Source organism: Centroberyx affinis, unplaced genomic scaffold, assembly GCF_046629955.1.
Source record: "Centroberyx affinis isolate AG114_WGS23_722 - 3 ecotype Tasmania unplaced genomic scaffold, CSIRO-AGI_Caff_v1 ptg000755l_1, whole genome shotgun sequence".
NCBI classification, from domain to species: domain Eukaryota; kingdom Metazoa; phylum Chordata; class Actinopteri; order Beryciformes; family Berycidae; genus Centroberyx; species Centroberyx affinis.
In genome coordinates this window covers 336,276-361,597 of record NW_027279367.1, presented here as the reverse complement: position 1 = coordinate 361,597, position 25,322 = coordinate 336,276, and the positions used below count along the sequence as shown (strand labels likewise).

The window sequence follows — 25,322 nt, the reverse complement described above, 5'->3', positions numbered from 1 at the left end:
ACGAGAGCAAGAGAGAAAGAGATAGAGACGGAGAGAAAGACAGAAAGAGACATGAGAAAGAGATGAGAGAGAGAGAGAGAGAGAGAGAGAGAGATGTTGTGGTACCATCACTTCGGAGCCAGAGAGAGAGTAATGAGTTGACCCACAGTGTGTATCTCAGTGGACGGCTGTGTTGAACTACAGTCTAATTACACATCATTACAGAGGCAAAGAGAAGCAGTCTGGATGCTGACAGCCTAGCGCAATGTGGCATCAAAGCACCAACAGTAATGCACCAAAACAACCCGCTGTGCGCTGCACATACTCTGTAGCCTATACACTAACACCCAAGCGGCCAACTCAGTCCTTCTTCAGCCTGGCCCAGTTACTAAAACAGAGAAGTGGCTTGATATGCAGTGAAAGGCTTTTGGTCCAAGTTCTGACCGGCCCAGCTTCCTATGTCAGCCTTAAACCAATAATCACCCTAAATTTGTAATTCAGGTTGGCTTGCTGGAGATCTATGGTGAAAATACATTTCTGGTTCAACTGCATAATTTTCAGAAACATTTCTGGCTTCAACCAATGAGATCTGACTTTCAAGAAAGCCTGTATCTGTAGATTATACTTTTTATTCACTTTAAATTGTTCCTCAAAACATCCGCGGTAGTGTTCAGATTTTTGGACTGTAATTGGGCTAGAATTTCACTGAATGAAAGCAGAGAGCACAAGAGTTTTCAAAAATGAATTCAGTGGAACACATATCAAAACAGGTAAATGCATAAGTCAAATACAACTTCATACTTTCCATCCATCCATTTTAGTTCTGAGAAAGTATTACTAACCAAACTAGGATAAACGCACATGCAAAGTTTATCAAAAGTTAAAGTGTCTATAATGCCATGGCTTTCTCTGTGTTGCATCCAATTACCGTAGATCCCCAGAGTAATTACTGGAACAACAAAGGTTTAGGTTCATAAGCAGAAATGAAGGCAGCAGATTACAGATGGCTTCCAAAATGAATACCTACCTTTATGAGATGATTTTTTTTTTTTGCTGCACAGTTTGGAAATTTACTTTCAAAATGTAATTGGCTGTAGATGATTGATTCTCCTGCTTATAATCCTGAGCATAATCAGTAGTATAATCAACTGGATCAGTGTTATCCATTAAAATGAACTCAATGATATATCTAGTTAATTTCTTTTGGCTCACTTTCTGTTTGTTCCAATATATATACTGCGCTGTGAATAATATCATCATTACCGCCATGAGTGAACATAATTTCAGGTGGTGAAAATGATCTGTCAATAAACTCACAATCGAAATGCTTTTTACCCTCAGACATATTTCAAATGTGTTTAAGTATTCCTCTGTCTAGTTGTATGTCTCACTTTGTCTTTTGCATTTTATGTGACATTATGTTTAGGAAGCCGAACACGTCAGCAAGCACGGGGCAACACTGTATCCATGTGTCTCCAAACCAATTGTAAATTGACACATTTCTGTGCAGTTATTGTATTTGGAAAATGACATACAACCAATTATGATTTTGATACACATTCTGGTTTCACAGTCATAATGAGAATGTTAAAATTTGACCTGGACAAAGCAAGTTCCTGTAGTACAAAGTAAGGATCCCTATGGAAATCTATTACATTCTGTTTTATGTAAGAGGTTAACATTGTGTTGAACATTTCCAACATAAACTGGAATGGTTGTCCAGTGATCTGTTACAATGCTTTCCAACTGAGGAGACTGGCTACCTGGTTCAAATTCTACACCAGTCTACAGCATACAATATCTCCAGCCACTTCAGCTGTCTGCATCACTGCCATTGATCAAAACGTCATATCCTCCAAAGGTCTGATGACTATGAACTGACAATATATTGGTTTTGAATAGGATCCGTGGACATATGGTCATGACACTTACACGACATATAAAGGACTATGCAAACTTTCAATTTAATGAAAAACAAACAAATAAAGGTTTTTAAATGGAATAACATATAATAATAATAATAATTATTATAATTATAATAAAAACAACAACAACAACAACAACAATAATAATAATCATAATAATAATAATAATAATTATTATTATTATTATTATTATTATTATTATAAGCTGTTGGGCAACAGAATAAACTGTGAGTAGACGATTTGTCTCGTTATCTGCATTAATGCTGCAGGGTTGTTCTGAATTAGCAGGAGGTCTTCAGGTGAACAATACAAACATCTTGTAGCATTTATCTGCAGGATTTCAGGAGGACTATATGCAAAATGTAGAAGGACTGATGCTTGTGCAAACAGACAAGGGTAGTTTGATATTCTTTGTTCTGGACAGCACATAATTATAATATAATCGATTGTGTATAAGGATATTCACAGCAAATCACAGCAATAGGCTACTAAAGGTTCATATAGAAATATCAAAGTGGATAAAAAAAAAAAAAATACCATAAAGTAATAAGCTCTCTACAAACTTACTATTTAGAAGGCCTACCAGACAAACTATAGCCTAAGCCTTTGAGCTTATAGTGATGCTTATAGGAATCTTAGTTCGTTTTTGTTAGAATATCTGTTTTGCTGGAAGGGACAGGACCAGTTTTATCAATATTACACTTTAAGCACATAATAGCAGTGCACATTGCATAGCTATTAGTCTACCAACCCGCCGTAACTCTTTTCAACAAGTTCACAGAAGAGCTGTCACGGCGCCCCGTGGCCACCGTCACCAATCTACCGGCGAGTAGTAACTGCTGATTAGGCTAACCAAAATTAATCACTGCCTGGAGGCAAGCACGCCCTGGGAAGGCTTAAATATTGTCCACCGCCAAACAAGATGACCATCCGTGATTGAATGTAACGACCAGTCCTCCCCATTCACACACACCCAAGCGCGCACGTACTGTTTCGTCTACATCATACATTGTGCATAAATGTAGGCTTTTACTTGTCTCCAAACAGCGAGCACTTGTAAGCAGGAGTCTGCAAACCTGAACATGTGCTCGAAATAGGATTACGGGCTACTTACATGAGCTGTGTCGGAAACTGCGATGCCAGAGACCCGTCCTGCCATAACAGGACCAGAACCACCAAGGCTCGCACCCTGCAGGTATCCATTGTCAAAGGGGGGAAATTCCCCGACGCGCGTCAACACCGAATGCGCTCCGCTCCGCTCCCCTTCGCCGCCGATGAATGGGAGCGGTGGGCAGAGGCAGAGTGAGTAGCGGTGTGTCGCGCTCTCAGAGATTAACCAACCCTGACACCTCTAATCTTATCAGCCGTCCATCCAGAGCTCTAACAGGTACTGAGGCTTGATGTTTCAGGCCGTCTCTCTCTCTCTCTCTCTCTCTCTCTCCCTCTCTCTCTCTCTCTCTCTCTCTCTCTCTCTCTCTCTCTCTCTCCCTGTTGTCTCTCCCTCCCCCTGCTTTCCTCTCGCCCTCACGAAAAATCACTGTAATATTCCAATATTAGTCTATTCCTATAGGGTCTTTTAGTGTGTCTGTACTCAATAGTGAGTTTATAGTGACCCTATCTTAGGCTACTCATTTGTATTTGTATGTCCTATAGTAGCTACAACTGTAATATTGTATAATAAACTGTAATATTTCTGTAATCTCCCTATAGAAACTGACATATAGTATCAGTGCAAAATGTATTACAGTATTTACTGTTCTTTCTCTCGAGGTGTATTCCTTATTGGGAGCTACAACATGTTTTTCACCTCCCCATTATAAAGAAACACCTGCTAAAGGGAGGGTCTGACCACAGGTAACAGACACACAAGCACACGCACACTGAATACAGATGCAGGTCTGGCTCTGCCTACAGTAGCTACGACCCTAGAGTGAAGGGAAAATTTACTGGCTTTGATGGCACCGTCTTTGTCAATCACTATCAATCGTCCCGGCAGGGTGAGTGACAGCAAGCAGAGAAACTGTCCCACAGTGGGAGCCGCTGCTAGAGTGATAGACATATTGATTTCACACGTTCAACAGAGAATGTACAGTCTTATGAGATAGAGGAAAGTGATCGGCCTACAGTAAAAATCCAATCACTCTCAGTGCCATCAATCACACCTGTTTTATAAGATTGAATTTGTTGCCACCTGCTGTGCATGTTACAGCAAATAATATAATCTGTAAACTCCTGCACCACAATAGGAATAAAATCATGGCAAAAGTTCATGTCATCATTTGCACTTTGAAAGAGCATCAGCAGTTTGATTGAATAACAAGGCAATGGAGGGCATAAACCTACTATCTCCCTCTGTGTGTGTGTGTGTGTGTGTGTGTGTGTGTGTGTGCGTGCGTGCGTGCGTGCATGTGTGTGTGTAATTCAGGCCTGGAGGGAGGGCAGGGCAGCACAAGCGGGATGCTTGGGGATTTGGTTATCAATCGTTGCCTGGCAACCACACACCATCTCTCCTGTCCTCTCACCCTTCCCTCCTCCTTTTCCCCCTCTGTCTTTGTTTCTCTCATCCCCACCTCTCGCCCTGCTCTCACTGTTGCTCTCTCCCCCTCGATTTCTCCTCTATTCTCATCCCTTCACTCCCTGTCACATCACCTCTCTACCTTCCCTTCATTCTCCCTCTCTCTCTCTCTTTCTGTCTCTGTCTCTCCTCCCTTCTCACACTCATTCCTCACCAGAAAGGGAACAGATGCACCTCAGTGATGTGAGGGAGAAAAAGAAGTGAAAGGTGAGGACTAGATTGAGGAGCAGAGGAACATAATAGAAAAGTGGAGTGTTGAGAAGATGGAGGGACAGAGGCCTCCTCTGTAGATAATACCATTCGGTACTTTCTCATTAAATGAGAACATCTCACACTAAAGCCTGGGCAGGAGGAGGTGTCAGACTAATGTCTGGACTGCTACACTCCAACAACAACACCTCGCTTCACACAGTTAAGGTACTGGAGATTAATAAAAGACCAGAATAAAAAGACAGACATCTCTGTCTGATGCCCAAGACACTTGACAATACCAGTACTTTCAATGCAGCCTTTATCATTACACATTACCAACTGTAGAAAGATTAATTTCATATAAATAAGAACTGATCATGCAACAGCTATACATTTTATGTAAGATTAGTTGTCTTAGAATATCCTGTCTTTCTGCATGTTTGAACTCCACAAAATTTAATTTAATAATAAGCACATGATACCACTTATTTTTTATACCAGTGTATCAATAGACCTAATCTTTATAGCTCAGAATACATAACCACCTGCACACATGGATATGTATGACAATCATCTTGAAAGTAATAATGTATGGAAGCACTATTTGTTAAGTTATAGTAAACCTTGAGGTTATTTGATAGAAGATACTGCCATCTGGAGGTCACACATTGAAATCACAAGAATAGGTCACAGTCATGGAGTGACTGAGGGTTATTAGTAAAGTACATTTTAATATTAAACTATTTGCCATATAATCTTCAAAATGTTTTCTCAACATCTTTGTTTGTTGTATTCTTATCCTATCTTTCAATTTACCAGTTTTCCCACAGGGATCATTAAAGTTTCATCTTACATTATTTTTCTTAAATAAATAATTAATAATTCATTTCACACAAATGCTACAACACAAAAAAAAGTGAAATCCCCAACACCCAACTCAACATAATAGGCTTAACTACCTACAGTTTACCAAAATGCTATACTGAATAATTTACTGTTCCAAATTCATGTCTGCTTGTTTTAAGTCTTTCTGTTATTTAAGTACTTTATTAATGAGCACCAAAGAAGGTGTCTGCATCCTACAATTTCAAGAACATTAACAGGCCTATAATGAAAGAAAATACTCAGACAAATAAGAAACAGAAATGAAGTATCCTTTATTGATCCACCCCACACTCACTGCAACCCTAACCCTGTCTTCAAAAGGTAAGAAATAGCAGAGTGCTAGTTACAAGCTTGCCAGTGGGAGTGTAGGATTGAATAATGCGGTGTTTCACTAGCTGGATTGATGTTGATATAAAAACTGTTTTTTGTTTAATTTGTTGTTATGGTTGAAGTAAAACAAAGGACAGCTCTAATTCAGGTAAAAGGAAACTTTGATTTGATGGTGTCTTTCAAAGTAAAATTTAGTAGACCTACAGTATTAAATTAGAGATGAGTAAGTTTATCCAATTAATGAACTTTTGTGAATGCAACATTCTGTTGTATACTTATACTCAAATACTTATTTATTCCTTCATGCTTGTACAAAACACTTTTATTTTGAAAGCCAAATAGTCTACCTTCCGGTATTCTAGTCACACTGGTTGACTTGACGCAGCTCGTGAGTAACGATATTTTTTTGGTGCAGAAAAAGTTACTTTGAGGTCGTGCATTAGAGCGCAGATTCATGCATGGATGGTTTTACTTCTATTTATTAGGGCCCGAGCACGACTTCGTGCGAAGCCCTATTGAAACTGAAGGAATTATTATTATTATTATTATTTTTCTTCGCTCAAATAAATCGGGCTTTTGAGGGCCTAAACGTGCTCGAAAACTCACCAAACTTTGCACACGCGTCAGAAGTGGCGAAAAATTATATATTTTATGGGTCTCGCGCATGGGTGTGGCAAAACGGCTCGATAGCGCCCCCTACAAATTTCAAAAAAATACTCACGGCCGTACGTTTGTCCTAGACGTACGAAACTTTGTAGGCACGTGTATCATGTCCAGACTTAAAAAAAAGTCCGTAGGTACCATGCGCCTAAACCCGACAGGAAGTCCGCCATTTTGAATTGAGTGCGAAATTTTGGCCGTTTGCAGGGGTCGTACTTTAACGAACTCGTCCTAGGCGAATGATCGGATCCGCGTCAAACTCGGTCAGCGTGTTTAAAAGACCTTGACGATGAAAAGTTATCAAAAGCTTGAGTTTTCGTCACAGGGCGTGGGCGTGGTGAGGCGGCGAATTTCCACGTTTCGCCACGAAACAGGAAGTGGCTTGTAACTGGCCTGTACATGGTCAAATCTGGACCAAACTTCACACGCTGCATGAGAGTCCCGGCCTGAACGCATCTACGTGCCGATATTCGGTTATAGTCATAGCGCCACCTACTGGCGAGAGGAAATGACATGTTTTATACTGGGGTGTGCTACTACTAGCAGGTTGACCAGATCCACCTCAAATGTGGTCAGAAAAGCCGTAGGACCATGATGACGCTCAGTGGTGAAGATCGGGAGCGTTCGTCGCACGGCGTTGCCATGGCGGCGCGGCGAATTTCGATGTTTCGCCGTGAAACAGGAAGCTGCGTTGACTTGAGTTTACGTCGTCCGATCTGCACCAGATTTCACATGTTGGACCAGAGTCCAGGCCTGAGGACATCTACAGGCCGATTGGGAGCAATAGTCATTGCGCCACCTACTGGCGACACCAAACAGGAAGTGGGTTGTAACGCGACTCTACGTGGTCAAATCTGGCCCAAACTTCACATGTCGGATGAGAGTCCCGGCCTGGACGCGTCTACGTGCCGATATTCGGTTATAGCCATAGCGCCGCCTACTGGCGACAGGAAGTTGTGTGAACTTGAGCGTACCTTGTCCGATCTGCACCGGATTTCACATGAGGGACAAGAGTCCAGGCCTGAGGACATCTACATGTCCCGCAGCTGCAACACGCCCCGACTTGCACACAGAGGCGAGGGCCCGCTCATCACTGCTTGCAGTTTTAATTTTTTTTATTTTTTTTGTTGGCTTATGTTTTATGTGGTGGAGATGGGACAGTAACGTGAGGGGAGGACCCAGCGCTTGTCATCAGTTGTTTGGGTCAGTCACCGCTGACAGCACCGCAGGAGAGGAGCAAGACATTGTGCTGAGCTTATGTAAGGTACATTCAACATCTTTATCTTCAAATGTTAGAATTTTATTATCCTTCACGTTTTTTCAACTTTTTAAGTTCAATGTAGGCCTATAGTCTACTAGCATACACCTAGAAAGTTAGTCGCTGGTTTCCTATGTGTGTTGTGTGTGTGGTTGACGTTAGCTTAGCAACACAAAGATCCGGCTAACAAACTTTATGCTACCATGGTATAAAGTTATTATATTGTAGCAAAACACCTGAGGACTTGCATGTTATAATATACATTAACAGAACATATTGACACACCTGTGTCCTAAACAAAAAATAAGTTTCACAATCTACAAAATACCTGAGATATGGTATTAATTTCATGGTTTATGATGCCTCCGAAAAACAGCACTTATTAGGGCTTTTCACACAGCACACATTTCCTTGAATTATCTTAACCATGGCTAACTGTTATAGCTGTGTGATAATTCCTTTCACACACAGACTTTTAACTAACTCTAGGGCTAATGATTCACACAGCGTTCTTAGCACAGGACTCACATGTAAGGCTGCAACTAACGATTATTTTCAGTCAATTAATCTGTCGATTATTTTCTCAATTAATCGATTAGTTGTTTGGTCTATAAAATGTCAGAAAATGGTGAAAAATGTCGATCAGTGTTTCCCAAAGCCCAAGATGACATCCTCAAATGTCTTGTTTTGTCCACAACCCAAAGATATTCAGTTTACTGTCATAGAGCAGTAAAGAAACCAGAAAATATTCACATTTAAGAAGCTGGAATCTGAGAATTTTGACTTATTTTTCTTAAAAAATTACTCAAACCGAAACCGTGCTCCTCCACAGCCTACTAACTAGCAACAGTTATGTTACCATTATTGGGGCGTTATGCAAAAACTATTAAAATACATCAGAGAGAAAAGCAGAGAGCGGAGATTCTGAAAAGAAAACAGAGCCTTATTTACGATTTCAACAGTGGCAAGCTTCCGAGATTATGTCTCCGATGACACTTTTTTATTGCAGGAGGTCCTGTCCAGTCTATCTTGGGCGGACTTTCCTGTCCATTAACTTAAAAATAACACACTGCCTGTGACCAGTTAGATGTCTTTCACGTTTTTTTTTTCCTTTCTTTCTTTTTTTTTTCCTCTGTTTGCTTGTGACTGCTGTGTCATAATAGCATAATGATCTGTGATAATGAAATCACTTGAGCACAGTAATGCCATGCAGCATTGCTTAGCAATGTTGTGAAGGAGAAAATATTTGATTGGACAACACAAAAGGACACAAGGGAAGTCTTCTAACCCTTTTCACACAGCCAACAGATAACCCTGTTTTTAAACGGATAACCCTGGAAAGTTGGAGATAACCCTGCTGCAGAGCAGGGCCAGCTAGCCCTGGGCTAAAGTCAGGATTATTCCACTTTGTAATTTGCCTGTGTGAAATGTTCATTAGACCAGGGCTAAAGCTCAAGTTAACCCAGGGCTAAGGAAGCGCTAAGTGCTGTGTGAAAAGCCTTATATTCCTTGTTATCATACATTCTTTGAAATAAAACGTTACAAAATACAGAACAAAATCAAACTCGCTCCAGCATGTGGAATATAAGCTCTTCTTAATATTTATTCTTTAGACTCAGGGGAAACAGCCGATTTTTACAGCACAATTTGCATAATATCTCAACACATCCTGTGTACAACCACAAAACCATAACATTAGATTCTTTGTTTTTACACTGAGTGAAAAACAAGACAATTTTACAAGCATATTTCTATACAGTCAGCATACAGATAAATCTATACATATTCTGTCTCTTTTTAAACATAATCTGGAAGCAAAATATACTGACAAACCATCAACAAAACATGCAACATCCAAAACAGAAAGTCTCAGACAACTATTGAAGTTGAATAGATTTTTTTCCCTTTGTGTTGTTTCAGCCATTTACTCGACATGGTTGCACAGATAGTCATTGGTTGACAGCACACAGTTTGATTACACAGTCAACTCCCCTTATACAACTATAGACACGCATTGCTGTACAATTATAGTGTTATGTCTTTTGTGATTTTTTTTGACACTCACATGCTCAAACCTCAGACAATATAAACATTCAATCTTTGTAGAAAATAAACACTGTATGTACACAGATCAAATGACTTGAGTCACATTCACACCCCTCAGAACAACAACAAATGGATGGTTTCACAATTACAAGCAACAACTGATCGGAACAAACAGTATTTAGCTTGAGGGAAGTCTAATGAAACACGAGGGGTTAAACAGTCATGACTGAGCATTGAAAGAAGAATGTCTTATTTACTGTATTTTGTACACAGAGTGTTAAGTGTTAATTATGAGTATGGTGTAGTAAGAGTGATTTCTCCTCAGATTGTGCATTGTGTTTAGGAACCCCAAAGTGTCTGCTTGTTTTTCTTTTGCCACATAGATACAAAATGCACACTACAGTATTTTCTGCCACCACATACATCGTGATTCAATTAATTTCAACATAGAAACACAAACACCTGAACTTGCATGTCATGACACTTAAAACGAGACAAGAAAATAAACAATGTAATACTAAAGTGCACAAGCTTCATGTACATGTTAACAGCTGTTAACATCAATATATTTTAAAATCAGTAAAAAAATCAATATATTTAATATTTTCCTTCAATGATGTACAAATTAAAATTCTTTTTTTTTCTATAAGATACATATTTTCAGACCATATGCTCACAGATATAACATTTAATTCAGAAAAAAATGCATTCAAACATATCTATGTTGCATAGAATTACCTCAAAAGAACCAATGAGTTTGTAATAAAAAAAATCAAGGTTGGCACAACAAAATCATTTTTCTGTAATATCAACCACGTTCCCTTCCTTATTACTCTTTTTTTCTTTGCTTTGTGACACCTTGACTCAAGGTCTGTGTTTGTTGTTTTCTCTATTTGCTTGACTTCTAAAAAAAATTGCATCAGCCCTGTGATATCCCTAAATACATTGACAGTAGATCTGAGGGTCACCTGATAGTGTTGTTCTCATACTGTAGATATGGTGGCAAAACACATTACTAGATGAATACATGGGTGGCCCGCTCCATTAGTACTGAGCCCCGTATGCACTGAAGTGTTGCTCTGTCCTCTATCGAAGAATATGACTGAAGCCCAGTGGGCCTGAGTGCTTTGGTCACAGGCAGTGAAAGAGGCTGGTTCACTGTGTTGCAACAGGAGTCACTGACACAGAACAGCATAGTGAGCTTACAGCATTCAGCCAGCTTCACACCAGAATCTGATGGACATGTGACTGATAACACGTTTGATTAGTTTGTCTTCTTTTTTCTTCATTTTTTGAAATTCTTTTTGAAATAAAACACAGACCAGGGGTGGCAACGCTAACACACACAGAAAACAGAGTGCCGTCGTACTGAGGTAAAGACAGTTAAAGCTCTACCTGTGGTTTTGACACAACTGATGTGAATTACATACCCATTCCAAACCAGAACAACAGTGTAATTACATGATCGGCTACACAAAAAGAAATATTAACATACTCTGAACAACTACATCAGTCTTAAAGAAAAATGTTTTACAAACAACACAAATATGATTAACTCTACAGTTGGCTTTTAACATTCAGCACAGCATGTGCTTTGGGCTGATGAGAATCTGCTTTAGAGCACAAAAGACTGTTCATTTTATTGTAATTCTAACCTGCTTTACAACTTAGCATACCAATGAGATAGCAATTTGTCACAAGGAACCTGACCTTTAAAATTTAAACCTATCAAAGCCCTGTAGAACATCTAGTGGTGTAAAACTGTGATCAGAGGACCAAAGGAGCTACTTCCCATGAACATCCTTGAACTCCCATAGGTCCACATTCACATAACAGCTAAAAAAACTGCATAACACCCTAGACAAAAGTAGCCTACTGGATTGTCAGTGCGCCACCCACAGCCTCAACCTAAAAGAGAATATATGTCTATATTTTATGATATATAATCTTGTGAGAGACAGTGACTGTTTAAGAGGACAGCTCTTAAATATATTGTTTAGATATACTCTGCATCTGATATCTCTATCTTATATAAATATCACACTGTACAGTGTGATTCTCTGATATGGTCTATAATCTGCCTGTGTGATATCTACAATCTGAGTACTGTACATTTTATCTTCATCCCATAGCCAAAGTCAACTGTTCGACATAGGCTCTCTTTTTTACATAAAACTGAAAGAGTATCATACAAAAGACACATAAAGACATTTTGCATTCCTTCAGCATAGAATATTTCAAGACCACTGATCGACAAGTCCACATACATCACAATCATAATTTGGGAATTACAACAATGATTCTCATATGAAGAAAACACAATGTTAATTGAATAGATTAATGATTCTGTGACCATAGTCAAATCCACCTTTGTATCTTCCCTTCTGAGGACACAAGTATGTTAGCCCAGTGGCACAGCACCAAAAAAAAAAAAACGGATATGGATTGTAAAAGGGGAACTATGGTGAGAGGGACATCACTGCTCTCAAAGCCATATTGCTGCTGAGTGTGTTTCAGTGCCTGCTGTGGTGTTTGCATGTTTGCATACTACAAGCAAAGTCCACAGCCAGCAGAGACTAAACATGGGGAGAGGTGGATGTGTGCTGGCAGTGTCAGACTGATCAGGATACAGTTGTTATGATACTAGAACATAATTCCCTCCTTCTGAACATATTAACTGAGGAAGTAAACTACATGGATCTCCAGTCACGTCCTCTTTGTTACTCCTATCCACCATTTCCTAGATGTTTTTCTCTAATTTTATGATCTCTGAACAAGAACAGTCTGGCATCACCTTTTGTTGACTCCTGGTGACCCCAGCTGCTCAGGGGTTGGTCTGGGTGGAGCTGACCAGCAGTTTGTGCCAGCTGACCACTCTCTTCCTCATGTCCACCTTGTCCAGCCAGATGTAGGCTTCCCCTATCAGAGTCTTCTTCATGAACTTCCCTCCATTGGATACCAAGAACAACTGGAAATACATAGACAGAGAGGCAGATTAGTCATTCATTGCTTATTCTGTTGTCTGATTGTCAGTTCAAGTATTCATGTGTTGCCAGTTTATGCACCCATGGATCGATCGATCGATCAATCCATGGGTGCATATCTATCTATCTATCTATCTATCTATCTATCTATCTATCTATCTGTCTGTCTGTCTACAGAGAAAAGGGAAAATTAAGTTATTCAGTAATCAATCACAGTATAAATAAATTGGGAAATAGATAAATGAATGAATCAATCAATCAATCAATCAATCAATCAATCAATACATTAATTCCTAACTTAGAAGAAAATATGTTTATCCACAAATACAAATTAAATATATTTTTTATTCATATATTTTTTTCACATATATACATATATATAATTCTAATAATATTATAATTCTCTCTCTCTCTCTCTCTCTCTCTCTCTCTCTCTATATATATATATATATATATATATATAATTTGGAAAATGGGAAATTACTATATATATACAGTATATATATATGTGTGTGTGTGTGTGTGTATATATATATATATATATATATGTATATATATGTATATGTATATATATATATATATATATATATTTAGTCATTTCCCATTTTCCAAATTCTCAGCCATTAACTCCATGTGAAAAAGCATATGAAGCGAGGCGTTACTTTAAGCTGTTTGCCAGACGTGACAAGTCTCTACCTATTATTTGTCTGTACTGAGCCATCAGTACAGGCCTGTACTAGTAGAGGTGTACAGAGACATCATTATCTGTCTCTGTATCTGTTCAACCAAAACAATTATCTGTCTCTGTATCTGTATTCGGATAGAATACCGGAAGTGGCGTGGTTTATACCGGAAGTCACGTTAAACCGGGCAATTTAATATTGGCATATAATTATGAAATATATTTCCACATCCTCATACTGTATTTTTCATCTTTCTCTCTCTCTTTTATTTTTATTTTTAACTAAACTAAGTTTTATGAACTGTCTGAACCCCCCCCCCCCCCCCCCCCCCTTTCGGGTTAGGGTTAGTTACAATTAGTTACAATTGCTGGGGGTGCTGCAGAGTCCATTGCTAGCTTCACAAATCACTTGTTGCTGTCACTTGAACTTGTTGCTGTCTGTTTAAATAACCATGAAATACTTGGTAGGGTGTTAGTGGACGCTAAGTCAAAGTTCCATGAAACCTATGGCTGATACATACAGCATGTTACATCTTAAACGGATTAATATTGACTGAAATACAAGGTAAAATGTTTTTTTCAATATTTCGACTGGGTTTTTTAAATGGAGGAAATTAACACATACAGCTAAAAACTACAGGTTCTAAGCTTCATTTTGAGGTATAGGTTGTGGAGGTTGCTGCCACACCAGGCTTTTGTGTCGCTAGCTCCTGCACATGACTCCCCCTCCTCCTCGATGCGAGAGTTTCCCTGAGTGACAGCCCGGAACGGTCAGCTCTCAGCCCGCTGCCTGCTTTGACTCGGTGGGGGCGACTACAGAATATAGCGATCACTTTTCAATAATGTGTAGTAAATGATATGACTTTCGACTGGGTTTTTTTTAAATGGAGGAAATTAACACATACAGCTAAAAACCACAGGTTCTAAGCTTCATTTTGATGTATAGGTTGCAGGGGTAATCCAGCTGCCACACCAGGTTTTTGTCTCGCTAGCTCCTGCACCTGACTCGATGGGGGCGACTACAGAATAGCGATCACGTTTCAATAATATGTAGTATGACTAGTTAGTGAAATCAAAGTGATTTGAAGAAACATAATGGCTGACGCACAGACATGTCAATCATGGCTTTTTTTTTTTCGAATAACAACGAGCAACTTTGAGTAGAAGAAATATCTGTTTCCATCACATTATTTGTGCTTTCCCAAATAACGTATTCGGATTCAGGTACATCCCTACTAGTTAGCTAGTTTTCTAGTTTCATATTAAACAATGTAAACAGTGAGAGAGCAAGGCAAAGGCAATTACTTAAGCACTCAAACATTAATCAGCCATTTATGAGTCAGGCACTATGGGTACAACCCACAAGGGGTTTGATTGGCACACCCTCATGAGCATATATTAGAGGTAAATTAATTAAATCAAACTGGAGCAATAAAATAAATAAACCACAAATTAATCCACGAATAAAAAACCAAAAATAACAATTGGCATTTTATTTATTTGTTTATTTATTCTTCAGCTTCTTTATGCATTCATCTATCATCATTTATTTATTTTTTTGTTTGTGCTTTAAATGCAATTATTCGTGAATTTATTCATTTACTTCCCCTTTTCCCTGTGCTTTTGTTGATTTAATTTGCTTATTAATTTATTTACCCTTTTCCCTGTGCATTTACTAATTTATGCATTTATTGATATGGCAGACTTGGCCTTGGTGGTGTAGCAATTATGGCCTTTCAGAGTTTGAAATGAAGAGTGCCAAAATGCATCATCCCTCCAAGTTTTGTCAAAATTGGACCATTGGTTTGAAATGTTCCATCTGTGCTTTCATCTGGCTAATTGGTATATTTTTTTAAACACTGGAACACAGTGCAAAGCGGCATCATCTCTCCGAGCTTTGTCAAAATCAGACCAGTGTTGTCTGACAAATCACGTTTGACAAATGGAAGGACAGACAGAGCACGACCAATAGCTAGTCCAAACAGAGACAAGCAGACGACATCTTGGCTTCTGTTGTACCTGTATGGAGTGTCCAGTCGGGTTGAGGGGGAATCTGAAGGTCTCGTTGAAGGAGGGCTCCCTGTCATGACGACAAACTCTGGTCTTCTTCTTGATGATCCTCTTCTGCGTGGCCACATTCACCACATACAACTTCACATACAGGTCTGATGGCAAATAGATAAATGAAGGATATGGATTACTGGTCTTACAAGATATTAAAGGCAATAGAATGACATTGAAATACACACACACACACACACACACACACACACACACACACACACACACACACACACACAAACACAAACAAACACGTGCACTGAAGAATGCATACAAACACACACACACTTTCTGACCTGGTAGGTGGTCTGGGCTCTTGAACTTGTAAGTGATGTTTCTGCACTGGAGGATCTCCAGGACCAACTGGTCTCCCTCTGTCTTCACCTCCTTCTTAAGAGCCACCTTGATCTCCCCCATTACTTGTGTCTTACCACCTAAAAAGGAGAAAAAAGGAAAGAGAGAGTGATGTGAGTGTGGTCAATGTTCAAAATATGGGTTTCGGATTGTTGTATTTCTTTATTTGGGTGTCTTCTGACCAAACCCTACGTACTGCAGGCACATTCCTATAGTGGCATAAGCATGTACTCCTAATCTCGCAAAAGCTCTTTTTAATTATTAAACAATTGTGTACCACTGAACCAAGGCTTGCACCAAAATGAAACCAGATCAGGGAATATCTCTCTCCAATGCGCTTGTTGTCTTGATATGTGCCGGAACCTTTTCCCTCCACACCGACTCACGGGAACACCAACCCCTTTGGTATTCCGGGACCTTATAATTTACAAATTAAGCACTGGGGGTATACTGGGAAAAGCTGAGTTAAATGCCTGCTCTTTTTTAGTCAGCATCAGAGCTTTTAAGCACCATGACAATGACCCTCTGACCCTCGTCTGTTTAACGGCTGCCAGGCTACGGCCTACGAGTCGACCTCAGGCTCTTTGTTATGAAGTGAAATTGGAGATGGTGGGAGGCATCGTGACACCCGAGCTACATGAAACAGAGATCTAGTTATGACAGAGGGAAGGATAGTGTGACATCCACTTGTTCCCCATTATGCAAGCCATGCTATAAATCATTATGCAGATTAAATTATTGTTCATTGACAGTAAGCACTTAACCGAACGCTTAGCACCACAACTGAATAGAGTAATTATGAATATAGGGTTTAGAGGTGGTTAAATAAGCGGCTGTGGGTAAACAAAAAAGCAAAAAAAAGAAATATAACCCTGACTGTCATATTTGAGAGTGTCCAGCAGGTGGAGACTTGCAACCAAATAAGAGAACATCAGACATCCTGTGTTTTCTTTTCTGAGCCTTAAAGAGCAGAAGTCATGATGGTTCCCTTTGAATTTTCCATGTGACTTGCCTTCATTTTCTGGGGGCCCTAGCCGGTTCTTGTCCGTGCCGTTAGGAATGGTCTTACCACTGTGAAAAAAAAAGGAATAAAAGAACAGATTATTCACATGGAAACAAATCACACAATTAAATACCAAGCCTTATAGTCAGCCTTTAACATTTCACTAGTAACTGAAATTAATCACTGACTCCCTTACATGCGTGGCACTTGAAAAATGGCACTGTCCACCCCGGTGCCAGCCCCCTCTTCCCCATCTAGACCTCCATAGGCGTCTCCAACCAGGCTGGGGGCAGACAGCACCACTGGCCCTGAGACATCACCCAGCCGGTGGCCTGGTCCTGTGGGTGGCAAGAGTGGAGGGAGATGGTGAGGAAGCACTCAGTATAGGTTGGGTACAAGAAGGAACTGTTTAGATGTGTGAGGGAGATTTTGTAGAGGAAATGTTGTTTGCGAATCATCTTTTTTATATCAAGCTGTACATACTAGCAATATATAGATATGATTTAATATTGGATTAGTCCCTGTTTTATTTGGCAAATAATAGATGGGTTATTCTTAAGCAGTTTATGTCTGCTCTGATGGTTTTTTTTGTGTTTGTGTACAGGAAATCATATGGAAATGGCATCAAACACAGAGAGCCTCCACTGACACAGCTTTTACCACAGATGCATGCACGGCTAACAGATAGGCTGAAACACTTCACACCCCCAACCATCACTCATTGAGACGGAAGCTGTCCGTCACACACAACTTTGACTGAGCATGGCATAACAGCACATCAGGAGAGGAACAGATCAACTTAGATGACAGTTTGTCCTTGCATCTAGCAGTGCAGTACGGTACATCAGTTAACCCATAAAGATAACTGGAAATGGCCTTCACTTGACGTGAATGGAGGTCATCGGGTTTAATTCACATCTGAAATGCATTTCATGTTGAGTCTATGTGTATGTTCTTTTGCAGACTGATTTGTTTGTCCTTGGCTCCTGGCTGCAGTTGAGTTATGCTCAGAATATGAAAGTGAGAGTATGATCAGTTCAGGGTATATGTGAAGTGTTTCTGTCTAGACTAAGGGTGGATACCTCTTTGCCTTCATGGCCAGTGTCCACTGCTTTATATTTGCTTTAAAATGATGAGCAATAATAGCTAATTCCTTTTGAAAGACAAACAGTCCTTGGAAACAATGAAATTCAGCAGGACAGCAGTCAATGAAGACAAGAGTTGGGAACCTCTAGTCTAACCACAAAAAATAAACCATTACAATAACAATGATTTAAAAAAAAAACATTAAAACACACACACAGCTTCACAGATCAAAGTACATAAAACCATAAATTGAGAAATACACTCTAATTACTTTTGTTAGTTATATTATTTACACATTTACATTGGATTGTAAAATATAGGGTTAATTTTGGTTCTTTGGTTTTAGTGTAGTTTTACTGCATCATAGCTAATGATATAGGATTAATAATATTTATCATTACATTTCTCCTTTGTTGTCTCACCTTCCCTTGACACTTCTCTTCCTCTCATGGTTAGCTGACCGCTTTACTCTCATTGGCCGGTGAATGCAGAGAGAGACTCCTGTTGCCTTTTGAACCCATGGTGTGTCTGTGTTTCCTGGTTTGACTGGTCAGTCTCAGACCACGTTTGTGTCCCCTTTGTTTTAAGATGTGGGAATGGGATAGGAGTGGGTAGGGAGGGGTGCCTGTATGCCTCACCCTCTGTGTGTGTTTCTTGAATTTTCTAAGGGTTCATATGGCACACACATGCACACACACAGAGAGACTACAGCATCACAAAGTCCTCAATGGCCAGGGGATTGGTAGCCAGGGAAGCTCAGACTGCATGCTTAAATAGCTATGGCACTGGGCTAACTTCTCTCAGAAGGGATGACAACATAGTACTTCATCTTTCAGACACCACTCTCAAGAGTAGGTCTTAATTAATAAAATAAATTAATGGATATTGTGTCAGTCCTGTTAATATGGCCCAGGAGTATGTGTAAGTGATTGCCATCCTAGCTTGGTTTCTATACTGGGGTTTGGAGATCTCCACACTGGGGGTCTGTAGAAACCATATGCTTGGGATTGGCACATGCACAGTCCACTTAGAAACAGAGGAGGGGGCTGGGGCTGTGGGAGACTATCTTTAGAGCTAATAAAATCTGTATCTATTCCATGGTTCTGCGAGTTTTGTGTGCATTTCTGATGTGGTCATAACTGAGTCTAACCGCTTTATGTGCTATTTAAGATCCCTGTAGCCAGCAGAGCGAAGTTAAAGAGACTTAAGATGACAAATATTTGGTAAATAATGTATTTCCAGATTTTTAGATATGTAATGTCAGATTTATAGACTGAATAATAAGATTTAGGTTTTACACTGAGTTTAGGTTTTGATATACAGTATGCCTCAATTATTTGACTTAATAATCCACCTTGAGTTTTGTTTAGTGACTTTATATTAGGAAAAATTATCACACCTGGAGGAAGCACAAATTAAACTAAGATTATTTATCAAATCACATAATTTTGTGCTCAGAGAAAACAGTCAGAAGAGGAGAGCAGAAGGCAAAGGAAAATTGTTGAGGAGTGAACGAACGGCAGGGCAGGTTTCATCAAAAGATTTCTACAAAGCTGGCATGCGCAGGAGAAAGGAAGCATGTCACAGGAAGTGTGTCATGGGTAGGGGCGGGGTTTACTTGGTTGCAGGCGGGACTGTTGTACGGCAGCCTCGGCGGCAGCGATGGCTATTCCAGCGTCCTCAAGGTGGGTCTGAGTGACACTGCTCTTGCTTTGGCTGCGGGAGGGGCCGTGGGAGCGCAGTTGGCCGTCAGAGGAAGACTTGGAGCTGCCTGGACTGCTGTGGGACTTTTCCAGAGGTGTCATCTGCATGTCTGGAGGAAGAAGAGGCAGAGGGGGATGATTGGTTAGGGAACAAGATGAGGGAAATAGATGAAAACTAGAAAATGTGCTCAGTAGAGCACAGACCTGCGCCATGTCTGATAACACCCCGCAAGGCTTCACCCAAAGACAATACAAAAACCGTAAGAAGACATGGCCCAGTGGTTCTTCCATGCACAACCTTTTGTCAAAGTTGTAATATGTGAATCTGTTGCTGAAGGGCACAAAAATTTACCTTTTTGTGAAAGACCACGTCCACCACCATGCCCCGTTTGGCCAACTGACATGAAAAGGTAATCAGTTCTTCCTTGGCCCATAACCAACCTTCATACCAAGTTTTGTGCAAATCTATGCCCAAATCTTTGAGATAACAGATGGATGGACGGACAAACACACAGACGCGGGTGAGAACATTACCTCCTTGGCAGAGGTAATGATAGAAACTATCTCCGCAGTCTGATGAAAGTATTGCTATTTGCTACTGCAGTGAGAGGGGTCCCCATCACCCCATGTGCATGGAGTGTAATTACAGCTGTCAAGAAACGATTAGCATTTCTGTCTCCATGGCGACAGGCTCTATCTCCATGACAACTGAGTGACCATCCTTCAAGTTGCAGTTTCTATCGCTAAAGCAAGCGTCTGTTAAACATAAGAAATCAGCTGTGTGTGTCAAATACACTATCAGTCAAACGTTTGGACACACCTGATTGAATATACTACGTTTTCCATTCTCTTAAAGCCATTTTGATCTAAAATGATTGCATTGATGCTTAAATGCTTGAAATTTGTTTTTTAGACAAATATAAATAGTGAAGTTGATGACTATGTATGAATTTCTTTCCAAAGCCTTTGCCTTTCCATCAAGGCAAAGGGTGGCAACTTTGAAGAATCTAAAATATAAGATAGTTTTGATTTAACACTTTTTCTGCATAATTCCATTTGTTTTATTTAATAGATTTGATGTCTCTACTATTATTCTAAAATGTGGAAAATAGTAAAAATAAAGAAAAATGCTATGTCCAAACTTTTGACTGGTAGTGTAAAATGAATTGATTAATGCAAATTATGGAAATGGAGGTTGTGTATGAGTAGTTGATCATTTAAAACATGAAGTAACAGTATGCGACCTGTTTGGGGGGGGGGGGTTCTCTTACCTTTGGCTGGATCAGGGAAGATTCCATGGCTTCTGCTCTTGATGACGGAGTTCTTAGGTGAATCATGACCCCCCTCACCCTGTCCCAGCCCTTGACCGTGTCCCATACCCTGTCCAGGCCCCATCCCAGGCCCTGACATATGGCCCTGCCCCTGACCTGCTCCAGACCCTGGGGGACCTTGAGCAGCATGGTGGGCTCTGCTGTGCTCAATGCTCTCACTCTGCTCCTTCAGAGGCAGCCAGCGGGGAGTGTTGTCCAGCTGGGCTGTGTTTGACAAGTCAATCAACACCTGATACACACACGCAAAGACAGAGACAGACATGGAGAGAAAGAAAAAAAAGATGCAAGCTGTTGACAAGAGTAGATATACCACCCATGGACCCATCATAGACACTAGACACACTGTTAACCAACATTCAGGTGCAATAGAGAAAGACATACTGATACAGGAACAAAGATGGATGTGGATGAAGGTAGATAAGAGGATTCACAGCATGGTATGCGCATGGTGTGTCTAACATATGCTAAATGCAGAATTACAGGCATGAAACAAACACTGACTTCAGAGTTCTTGGGAGGGGGTGATAAGACTGAGATTATAAGGTTGTGTTAGGGAATGCTGCTCCATTTGAAAAACAAGGCAACAGAAGGCTTTAGGGTAGGATAAAAACTAAATGCATTTGACATTTGATACTGAGAAATTCAGATTCCAAAGGCACTCACTTCTCCCAGGAAGTCATTGGAGGAGGATTTGTCGTAGTCCCACACCGTCACCTCCAGCGTCTTTTTCTTCAGCTGTATAGAAAGAGTGAAGAAGCGGGGAGAAGGAATATGATGGGGGTTTCCGTGTATACATGTGAGGGAGAGAAATTCTATTTCATGGACAGTTGCTTGCATGTCGGTGTATGTGTGGGTGGAGGGTGCTTGAAAAAAACAGCTTATAGGTGCACTATATGTGCAATGCATGAATAAAACATAGGTATGGCATGCCATATAACCAGCAAGGTACAGGGGAATTAAATTAGTTTTGGTGTAAATGTATGTACATGTGTATGAGTGTGTCACTAGGTGTATGTGTGTATGCGAATTTGTGGTAGGTGATGGAGACTGATCTCAGGGGAGTGGGCGATTGAGCGATGCAGGAGCAGTTAAAAGGCTGCTCAGGCCAGCAGAGAGACGTGATTAACGGCAGGCAGCCCCAGAGAAGCCGATGAAACCGCTGCCTTTACAGACAGCCTGTATTCTCTGAGCACTAAAGCTACCGCATCTGCACTCATCCCTCAGTGTCGTAATTACAGTCTGGGTGGTACCACAGGGCTGAATGCGGATGTCTCACGCGACGCACACTCCTAGCACACTTGCACACATACACAGTGACAAACAGAAACAACACGCAGCAGCCACATGATTACCAAGTTTTTATCGCTCTTTGTTTAAATGACCAGAAGTCAGTCAGTCTGTGTTGGAAACTGTGAGGGGGTGCAGAAGAGAGGGTTGTTAACCAGAGTCCTGGGAGTGCTGATAAGAGGCTACATAGGGACACTGAGAACAGCCCTGAAGAGCCAGGCACAAGGACAGAATCTAAATCAGTATATAAGACATCCGCATTTACCCAGAGCGGCCTGCAACACATACAGCACAAGCATGACGGAGTGAGGGTTTGTGTGTGTGTTAATTTCATTTCATACCTGCTCCAGGTGAATGTTCTTATAGATGACAGTCTGGTTCCATTCTGGGTTCATGGTCTTCTGGATGTACTTGGTCCTTCTCTTGTTTTCAGCACTGAGAAGTCATGATATTCGGAAAGGTTGGTAGTCAGTAATAACTCAAGATCTCTCATCCCTGCCCGACCCCATGGCAAATGGTCACCAAACTGTGATTTACTCAATAAATGTGGAATGAATAGATGCTTGTAAAATGATCCAACTCCTGTAGTGGAGAAGGCAGAAAAAACAATATAAAACCCCATCTGATTCCAAATAAATTCAAAAGTAAAACTTGTTTGAATCAGTCTATTTTGACTGACATTGCTTTCACAAAATCACAAATTATTTCAGAGAGAGAAGCGGAGGAGAAAGAAAGAGACAGAAGAGTGAGAGGCATAGAGAGAAAAAGCAATGATAGGAGTGTTCTTGTCACCATGAAATGGAGCAGATAATAATGGACGGGGAACAAAAGGATAGAAAACCAAGTTGGAGACATAAATTATGTGAAACAAAATAACAAATAACACCAACTAAAAGCGAAGAGCAGCACCACACTACCTTGCATTCTGGACAACCATGACTTGGCTGAGGCAGTCCAGAAGAGGGAGAGGAGGGCAGATATCACAAACAAGAAAAGCAAAAACACAAAAAACAGTCAGAGAAGCCCAAAGAGCTAAAGGAATGGCAGTAAAGAATAGAAAGCTGAGGTAATCAATAATCTTTGCAGGGTGTATCACTGCTGTTTGTGCCTAAGCACAGTATGAGAAGCAGGACAAAAAACTACAACTGGCATATGGGTGAATGAATAATTCACCATTCCAACCCCTTGTGGCTGTGCACTCCAATACTAAGATCAGATAAATACATTTCAAATCCCTCCTCAAATAAAAGAGCAGATGAACTAAAGTCCTCTCGTATGGAGGTTTCATGTCCAGCCTATAGAGCGTGTAGGACGGGAGGGTTTACAATCTCATAAACAGGTCTGATAGGGCCATTAGCTAAGAGCAGATACTGTTACAGAGCAGATAAAGGCCGTATCGATCCTTTCTCTTGCTATTCACAGGCTCTTAGGAGAGACAGTAACGCAGAGAGGGATTATGGGAGGAAGCCCGGGAGTTGATACTAGGACATGAATCTAAAATAATCATTCACTCAAATGTGGGCAATGTTTCAGTTCAGTACCAAAACAAAGATCTGATGAATTAAGCAAATAAGTTTTGCACACATATGGGCTATCTCTGACTTTGAAATATGGTACAGTATGATACTGTAGGGTGAAACATGCAGTTCTGTGTTCGCACAGCAGTGCTGAAAGTCTAGCAATCTAATTGATTGATTCAAAGGTAGGCAGATAGATAGATAGATTGATTGATTGATTGATTGATTGATTGATTGATTGATCGATCGATCGATCGATCGAATAACCACAAATCATATTGTAAATCACATCAAACTGTGAATCACTGCCTCATCTCATAAGATCCTTATCTCAAGCTCTTGTACAAAACTCATTTTTCACCTACAGGTAATTAGCTAATTCAATACACCACAGTTAATAGGGAGTCTGAAAGAAAGAGGGGGAGAGACGAGACAGACAGAAAATGCAGAAAGACAGACAGAGGCCAGACTCCAGTGAACACTCAGACACACTCAGAGCTCACCCTCTCCCAGGCAGGAGGTAGACCTTGACGAAAGGGTCAGAGTAGCCGTTGTTGTCCCTCTGGGCCAGGTTCCTGGCCTGCAGGACATGGACGATCAGGTTCCCTAGGTTCCTGTCATAGTTGATCTGGAGCTGAGGGAAGCAGAGTGGACAGCCATAGAGACTATGTGAGAAAGACAGAACTACCGGACTGTGACTTTATTTTGTTGCTGCTGAGAAAATTCTTGTACCCTGCTTTTTGTAGGTGGGGGAGCGAGTGTGTTGCTGTACCTGTATTTCTCCAGTGATGGGATGAGGTTGTATCTTCAGCATTTCTGTTGACTAGAAAAAAACAAAAAAAACAATTGAATTGAGTGCAATGATTTTAATCTGTGTGTACCACGATAAGCCAAATAGACACAGACAACCCTGACAGACGTTTGCCTGACCTGCAAAGAAAAGTTCATAACAATGTCAGCCATTACCCTGAGGTTGCAGTAAGTGGTGCACTGACTCCACTCTGGCATATATTGTCAGGTAAGAGATGAATGGGTTGTCCTTGTAGGGAAGACGCTGAGTAAAGATTTCTCGCTGGATCTATGAGCCTCACGAGAGATTTGACTATGTGAGTGGTGTAATAGACTGGAAAAGTCCTCCAGTGAAGTCTGAGAAGGTTAATCAATTATTATGGGATATACTTAGAGATTATTAAAAATAGATCTGTACATGAAAGTAAATCAATTTAAATTCTATTTGGATGGACAATTTTCAATGTACAAATATATATCTGGTTTCTTATTCATATTTCATATTAAATATGTATCATATTTGTGTTTTATGCTTTACACTGTATATTTCCTTTATTCTATCAACACTTATGACTTTCCTTTCAAGAATGAAGCATTTAAACTTATGCTTATAATAAAGCACAATATCCGCATATTCCATTTGTAAAGCACACAAACTGTACCACACCATTTTCA

The 25,322-nt window shown here is 40.3% G+C and overlaps 1 protein-coding gene across 1 annotated transcript in view; it reads right to left on the bottom strand.

Annotated features, from left to right (window-relative positions):
- The window catches only part of LOC139644564 (voltage-dependent calcium channel subunit alpha-2/delta-1), a 57,490-nt gene extending 54,383 nt beyond the window's left edge, over positions 1 to 3,107 (bottom strand). Inside the window, exon 1 of the mRNA XM_071519971.1 lies at positions 3,019 to 3,107. Within this exon, the coding sequence (XP_071376072.1) occupies positions 3,019 to 3,107 (89 nt within the window). The remainder of the gene's footprint in view (positions 1 to 3,018) is intronic.
- Between the last annotated feature and the right edge of the window lie 22,215 nt (positions 3,108 to 25,322).